Source organism: Oratosquilla oratoria, chromosome 36 (genome assembly GCF_046742065.1).
Source record: "Oratosquilla oratoria isolate Oo_2021 chromosome 36, ASM4674206v1, whole genome shotgun sequence".
NCBI classification, from domain to species: domain Eukaryota; kingdom Metazoa; phylum Arthropoda; class Malacostraca; order Stomatopoda; family Squillidae; genus Oratosquilla; species Oratosquilla oratoria.
Genome location: NC_134812.1, coordinates 34,885,161 through 34,892,786, shown reverse-complemented (window position 1 = coordinate 34,892,786; position 7,626 = coordinate 34,885,161). Strand labels below are relative to the sequence as shown.

At 40.2% G+C, this 7,626-nt stretch overlaps 1 protein-coding gene across 1 annotated transcript; it reads left to right on the top strand.

The window, feature by feature from the left end:
- Positions 1-5,839: 5,839 nt before the first annotated feature.
- On the top strand, positions 5,840-6,868 carry LOC143019217 (uncharacterized). The gene is made up of 2 exons (XM_076174911.1): positions 5,840-5,989; positions 6,108-6,868. The coding sequence occupies exon 2, from the start codon at positions 6,109-6,111 to the stop codon at positions 6,679-6,681; it is 573 nt and encodes a 190-aa protein (XP_076031026.1). The 5' UTR covers positions 5,840-5,989; position 6,108; the 3' UTR covers positions 6,682-6,868.
- Positions 6,869-7,626: the final 758 nt, after the last annotated feature.

Below are 7,626 nucleotides of genomic sequence, written 5' to 3'. Positions count from 1 at the left end.
AAGAAGAAGAAGAAGAAGAAGAAGAAGAAGAAGAAGAAGAAGAAGAAGAAGAAGAAGAAGAAGAAGAAGAAGAAGAAGAAGAGGAAGAAGAAGAGGAGGAGGAAGAGGAAAAAGAAGAAATAACTCTTTCATTCCTCCATGGTTATGGATGGTGACAATGGTGTGGAAGATGCGACACCATTACATTTGAGGCCCAACGCTGGAACGCAGCCCATTCAAGCACCGGGAGCCAACTCATCTTAAGCCAGCGCCCGATATCAAGGTGAGGAATAAGAGTAATTACGGAATCCTTTTAATGTTACGGAGAGAGACGATGTTAGCAAATACTTCACATATATCCAAAAATAACCCAGCCACGAGGAACGAGTTGGTCATTCCCACCCAGAAGGAAATAATAACAAAAAAAATATGCGACTGGTAACGGCGCACTGGCGAAGGAAGTCACGCACACACACGCAAGAAAGAAATTTCAGAGATCCAGAGATTTCGCAACCAGTGAAGGGTAAAACCCTCTTGGAGATGGATATTTTCAATCATATAAATAACCACCAATGGTGGCGTAATCGTTAGCATGTTGGTCTCACATTCGCTTAGCTGTGGGTTCGAATCCCACGTACCTCCCCGATTTCCAACAGGGACTGTTACCTTCCTCAACAGTCCAAGTGCTCCTCAACATCATCTTCAGTCCAGCCCATCAACACGAGCTCTCAAAGTTCGTTGGAAATCGATAGGATTGCTCCTAAGCGTAAATCTAATGTGGATGATATTAGTTTGGTTAGATTAGTTTAGTTAGATAAATTTAAGTCAGGATAGATTAGGAGAGATCAGGAGAGGTTACTTTAGGTTAGGTTAAGTTAGTTTGGAAACGAGAAGCAACAGCAAAGCACATTACGAGTAGGTTAATAATGGAAGACATGATGTCGGGGTTCTTCTTTACATGAGCTCTTGCAGAGAGCTAATCGTTTAGTTGACTGATCTTAGTGGGGTGGTCTCGTGTTATCTAGTTTCTACAGTTGCTTTCTAGTAGTAAAACATATTCTTTACTGCTCGAGCGTTGCTCTTCAACTCATATTTTGATATACAATTTTTTATATAAAAATAAAATTGGACACGTGCAAAAAAACAGAAAATTAAAAACACAGAAGGAGTCCGTTCAGGGTGATGCATACGTCGTGATTTACCATTAGACAGTCTACCAAATCAACCCTAGTACATTCCTCTCTCTTATTTCTTATATGTGTGTTATTTGATATTTTTTTCTATTTATATAGTAAAGGAAGTTGTATAGCACCAGCGCTTTTTTCCTCGTGTTGCCACGCCGAGGTGTCACAGGTGAAGCAGGTGGGATGGGGTGGTTAATCGTTGTTATAATGCTAAAAAGGGGTACTCATTGTACTCTACAACTTCCTTTACTGTATATAAAATACAAAAAAATAGCACATAGACGGGAAATAGAGAGAATGACGTATGTACTAAGGTTGATTTGGAACGACGTGTGCCACAACCTGAAGGGGCACCTTGGGGTACACAGACTATAACTATGACAAACGTGAAAGACTGATTAGTGTATTTATCATAACTGTATCCTGTAGTGCATCTTAGGAGTCACTACAGGAGACAACTTCTGAATTTGGAATTCAGAAGTTGTCCAGATAACATGGCTTCTAAATTAGAATTTGGATAAATAATTCTGAAATGACCAGAGTTTTTTTTATAACAACTTGTAAGCAAGCGTCATTTTTTGTCCGCCAACCCGCTAATTGTACAGTGAAGCAGAGTTGACGAATAAAGTTGTACCAACGAAACAAACTATAGGCCTTTTGCTCGTGTGAAGGCTACTATAGTCAGTCCATAATCTAACATGATATGGTGATGGGTATGCGTTTGTGTTTGAGTGTGTGCCCGGTGTCATTGTATTTCATGCAAATACATTGACAAAAATAGTGCTTGTAATGGAAAGTCTAAACGATAAATTCGTATTCGATCAAAATGGGGGAAAAAGACCAGAAATCTTATATTTTACATCAAATTTGGTCTGGTGTTGATGGTTTGATTTTTAAAAGTTAATTTCAACAAAAAACTCCACAAGACTATAAGAATAGTCTATCATAACTCTAACTTCCTTCCATTTCATTCTTTCCTTACACTAAACCCCCAAATCCCCCCCTCCCTCCCTCTCCCCAATCTTATCTATCCTGCCCTCTAACTAACAAAAACCTGAGCGTCTGTGACATGGCTAACACCCTCCGGAGGCAATTGTTTCATTTACCTCTGAGCATTAAATTTGATTTAGTGTAATTGTATTTCATTTATCTTACTTTCTTCGTTTGTAACATTTGAAAGTTTTTTCACACTATGATTAACAATGGAGTCTTCTTAATTAGCCAAAAATGTAAAAATTTTCAGCAAATGTTTATTTACACATCAAAATTTCGTCTGTTTTCTGTAACCAATCTTTTCATTAAATGTCTGGAGTTTTAGTAGAAATCAAACACAAAAACATACGCACGCACGCACACACACACACACACACACACACACACATACAGTTGCTTAGATGTTTCATTTCTACCATACTTTATTCTCATATTTAAACAAAAATGTGATTGGAAAAAATATGAGATTCGAAGGTGAGAGAAATGTACTGCAGCTTTGTGATGATTGTTATTTATTCACAGATTTTTTTAAGATAATAATCACTTATACCTAACAGATTGTGTTATACGGTGATCGACCAATAGCATTTCAGAAACTGAAGAACGTATTGATGATACGCATAAACATGAGTGGCCTAAAGTAACCCTGAGGTTAAATGAATAAAATGAACACTTGAGAAAGGCGGGGAAGAAAGAGAGAGGCGGCAGAGGGAGAGAAAGAGAAAGAGAGAGAGAGAGAGAGAGAGAGACAGACAGACAGACAGAGACAAACTTGTCATTCCAATGTGAGCATTTGGGTTTTGCCTGGCAATAACGTTAAAGAGAAAGTCACTATTTTATAGGATCTGCCAAATTATTATTTAGTTTCTTTCCTTGTTTTTCATTTTCTGTTTATTTATATATTGATATTGATCCTGTATATATTCTTATATTGGTTTGTCTTACCTATTTACTTTTTTCTATTTTATTTTGCTACTTTTTTTACTTGTCTTCTTTTTTATTTACTTATTTCTTATGAATCTATTTGTTTCTTCATCTATTTGTTTAACTTTCAAGTTAGAGAATCATGGCTAATGTGTTATTTACGTACTGTAAATCAGTCCCACTTTTTTCTACTGAGATAAGCATGTATGAAGTTTAGGCCTGTATGATTTTTGCAGTGCCACTTCAGCAGTCTGGCATATCTGCCTTGCGCAAGACACCTAACCATGGTCCTAACCTTGCGCAAAGGACTTATCGTATTGACCTCAAGGATCAGCTCTAATAGGACTATACTGGCGAAATTAAATGGTCTAGATATACTGTTATCCAATGATACACTTTATATAGAGGCACGGTTGGCTAATGAAATAACGGCTTTATGGGGTTTGGCATTTCAAGAGCTTTGCATGCTTTTGCTGGCGACTTTTTGTGTGCCGAAAGTCTGTCACGTTCTTGAACCAGACTTACTCATAGGCCGAATAGTCCTTCATCTATTTCGAAATTAATATTCGTTTTTCCCTTTGGATTTATTGGCTATGTCCAAAACTTTGTTTTTCTCCTCAAATTCAAAGCTAAATATCCGTGATTAAGGCAACTTGAGTGACGTACAGGGAGGAGAATTTGGTACCACGTGTTAAAGAAAAAAAAAAGTTGAACATAAGGCTCCAATTGAGTTTTGCACTTATCCCAGAAAAATTCTTCACAGACGACTTCGCAGGTGACTTCTCCCTAAAAAGACGCAATTACCAATATATATATACATATATATATATATATATATATATATATATATGTATATATATATGTCTATATATACATATATATATATATATATATATATATATATATATATATACATTTATCTGCAGTTGATTACTTCCCCATTTCTATCTTTCAAACATATCATTCGCTTTCTTCCGAAAGCATGTCTGCGCTCGATCCCTTTAGTACTTTTACTTTTCCGAATAGTTTCCTCTATTTCACCCATGTTTCTCTTTCTTTTCTCTCATCTTTGCCTTTTGTTGATGAGCTTATTTAGTTCTATTTTTTCTATTTCGTCTTTCCTGGTTTTAATCTGCATGGCCCTTCTTCTTTTAATTAGGTCATTTGTAGCTTTAGAGTATTTGTTTTCTTTAATGCTAATTGTACTTTCTGTTTTCTCTGCCGATTCCCTAGTGATGTTCACTAAATTTAAATTCATATCTTCGACGGTGTCCTCATTGTTCTTACAGCTTCAAATCTGTTTCTAATTTCTAAGAGAAATTTCTTATTATTATTTTCAACCTTTGCAAGGCTTATTTTCTTTATAAAACTAGTTTATTTCTCTCGGCTCTGAAAATGAATTTAACTGTGCAACCTACCATTCTATGGTCACTACCTATATTGACTTTATTCATGACCGTAACATTGCTAACGCTCTTGCTCTCATCTCCTAATATGAAGTCTACTCCGTATTTTGTTGTTTCATTTAGACTTCTCCAGGTCCATTTACGACCTACACACTTTTGGAAGAAAGTGTTCATTATCCTCATGTTGTAGTTCTCTGCAAAATTTACTAATATCTCGCCTCTGTCATTTCTTTCACCTACTCCAAACTTCCCAATGCACGACTCATCTCCCATCTTCTTCCCCACTTTAGCATTAAAGTCGCCTATTACCAACGAGTACTTTTTTTTAACAACGATGTTAATTTGACTTCAGCTGATCTTATATTTAGCTTGTTGGTGTGGAAAAGTTTATAGACAAGAGAATACATGGTGGTTATGTGAAATACGCCTCATGTAATACACATGGGGCAAAAGGCATACACCACTACGTAATTTTGATTACCTTACGAGTTTTTGTGATGAACTGTAGCTCTGTCACGTATGCATGCGTGCGGGAATGTGGGTGTCTGCGTGTCTGCGTGTGTGTGTGTGTGTGTGTGTGTGTGTGTGTGTGTGTGTGTGTGTGTGTGTGTGTGTGTGTGTGTGTGTGTGTGTGTGTGTGTGTGTGTGTGTGTGTGTGTGTGTGTGTGTGTGTGTGTGTGTGTGTGTGTGTGGTGTGTGTGTGTGTGTGTGTGTGTGTGTGTGTGTGTGTGTGTGTGTGTGTGTGTGTGTGCGTGTGTGTGTGTGTGTGTGTGTGTGTGTGTGTGTGTGTGTGTGTGTGTGTGTGTGTGTGTGTGTGTGTGTGTGTGTGTGTGTGTGTGTGTGTGTGTGTGCGTGTGTGTGTGTGTGTGTGTGTGTGTGTGCGTGCGTGTGTGTGTGTGTGTGTGTGTGTGTGTGTGTGTGTGTGTGTGTGTGTGTGTGTGTGCATGTGTGTGTGTGTGTGTGTGTGTGTGTGTGTGTGTGTGTGTGTGTGTGTGTGTGTGTGTGTGTGTGTGTGTGTGTGTGTGTGTGTGTGTGTGTGTGTGGTGCGTGTGTGTGCGTAAGAGTGCACGCACGCGAAAACATTTGTAAGTCAAAGTGTGAATGTATACATTTGTGATAGCGCACGCGATATATGTCTGCGAGCTCACATGTATGCTAATGTGCGTGTTGCATGTGCACGTTGCGTGTGTGTCTTATAAATGCGTGCACGCTTGCCGGTCCAAGTATGTTTTTTTTTTCAACACAAACATCCAACGTACGAATGTTTTTTTTGTTTTTTTTTTTTTCATCGGGGAAAACGAAGCTATAAATCAAACAATTCCACTGGATTCTCAACAAAACCCTGGAAAACCCAGTGTCCCTAGAGTGTGACGAGGAACAACGTGAGGATAGGAGATTAGGGGGAGGGAGAAGATGAGTTGTATTGCCCACTATATAAGACACCGCAGATGGAAAAGGACACACTTTGTCTTCAGATTCCAGCAATTCATCTCGCAGCAACAAGTGAGTAGCCAAAAATCGCCAACGCATTCGATCACCTGTCAGAACACCCATCCTTTCAATACATATTTCTCTCTTTGAGTGATTTTCGACTAATCCCGTGTTATTCTTCGACCTACAGAATGAAAGTCCTGTGCGTCCTGCTCATGTCCTACCTCGCCATGGTGGCGGGTGAGAAACTCAAAGACAACAAAGGTGATGCTGCGAACGGAAGTGGCGGGGCTGTAAATACCCGATTCTTCGGAGGACGTCCTCCTCATGCACAGGGCCCTCCCTTCGGCGCTCCTGGTGTGGGCGGTCCTGGTCCCTTCGGAGGAAGACCTCCTTTCGGAAGACCTCCTTTCGGAAGACCTCCTTTTGGTAACCAAGGCCATCCCGTGGTCGGCGGCGTCAGTCACGGTATCGGCGGTGGAGTTGTTCCTCCTGTCGCCCCCAGCAGCAACTGCCGCTACTGGTGCAAGACTCCTGAAGGAGCGGCCTACTGCTGCGAGAATAACAACCAACGGCCCAATCCCATCGCCACGCAGATCGTCAAGCCCGGCCAATGCCCACCCGTCAGGCCCGTGTGCCCTCGCGTCTTCGGGCCTCCCATCACCTGCTCCAACGACGGGGCATGCAGTGGTGTGGACAAGTGTTGCTTCGACAGATGTCTTGGTGAGCATGTGTGCAAGGCGCCCCTCGGATATGGCCGTTGAAAAGCTTTATCCTTACTTATGTTCTCAAGCAATTTCTTTCTAACACCTCTTGGCACATACCTGTAGCACTTTAGCGTCATCACTGACTCTATTCTACAATTTCGAAGTCACGAATACTATAGAAAATTTCACTTTAAAAACTCCATTATACAAGTATCTATTTATTCTAAATAAATTTTGAACGAGATCTACAGCCTTTGTTATGACCTCAAACTTATACCTCGTAATATTCTTCGTATATATTTGTAATCATAAGAACCTTTCTTGTCGAATCTGCGGGGAAACTGAGTCGGTCTTCGAATATACCTGAAATCGTCACCTTCGTTTCATTATGCCCGGAGAGCCTGGCTGATGTCAAATACTAGCAGTCACTTCGGCGAAACTAGAATTACATCGATACTCAGTGTGTCACTGAGGCATGAGGACCATACGAGGAACTTCTCTCTGCAAAATACATCTTAAAAAAAAAAAGTATTCGCCTCAGTTTGAGTCCCGTCGGCCCTTGGTGGTTGTCACCTGCCTTGGTGCTCAGAACATGTCGAGCAAAAGTTACTGTTTTGACCGTAGTTAGACGTATTCTGCCGTTTAGCCGTTTCTCTTCCTGAAGTGACAACATCCTGGAGAGTACCGGTGACTCCTCATGTATTCCATTTTGGCCTACGCCAGTGGCTCTCAACAGCTGACGGGAGACACCATGATTTATAAGAGATAGCAATGCCTCACGTAAATGATTCATCACAGAACAAATCAATTTTATTCAGGTTTGGTGACCCCCCTATGCTGATCTAACCACCGTTGTTACTCCGACTACTGTTCCCTTCTATAGTTTTGTATTTCGTCTCTCATTTTCTACTTTCTTTTTATCACTCTCTTTACGTACGAAAGTCATTCACAATATTCTTCTGTAGGAAGTCTGTTGATGTTACTCTGTCTAAGAGAGGGGAA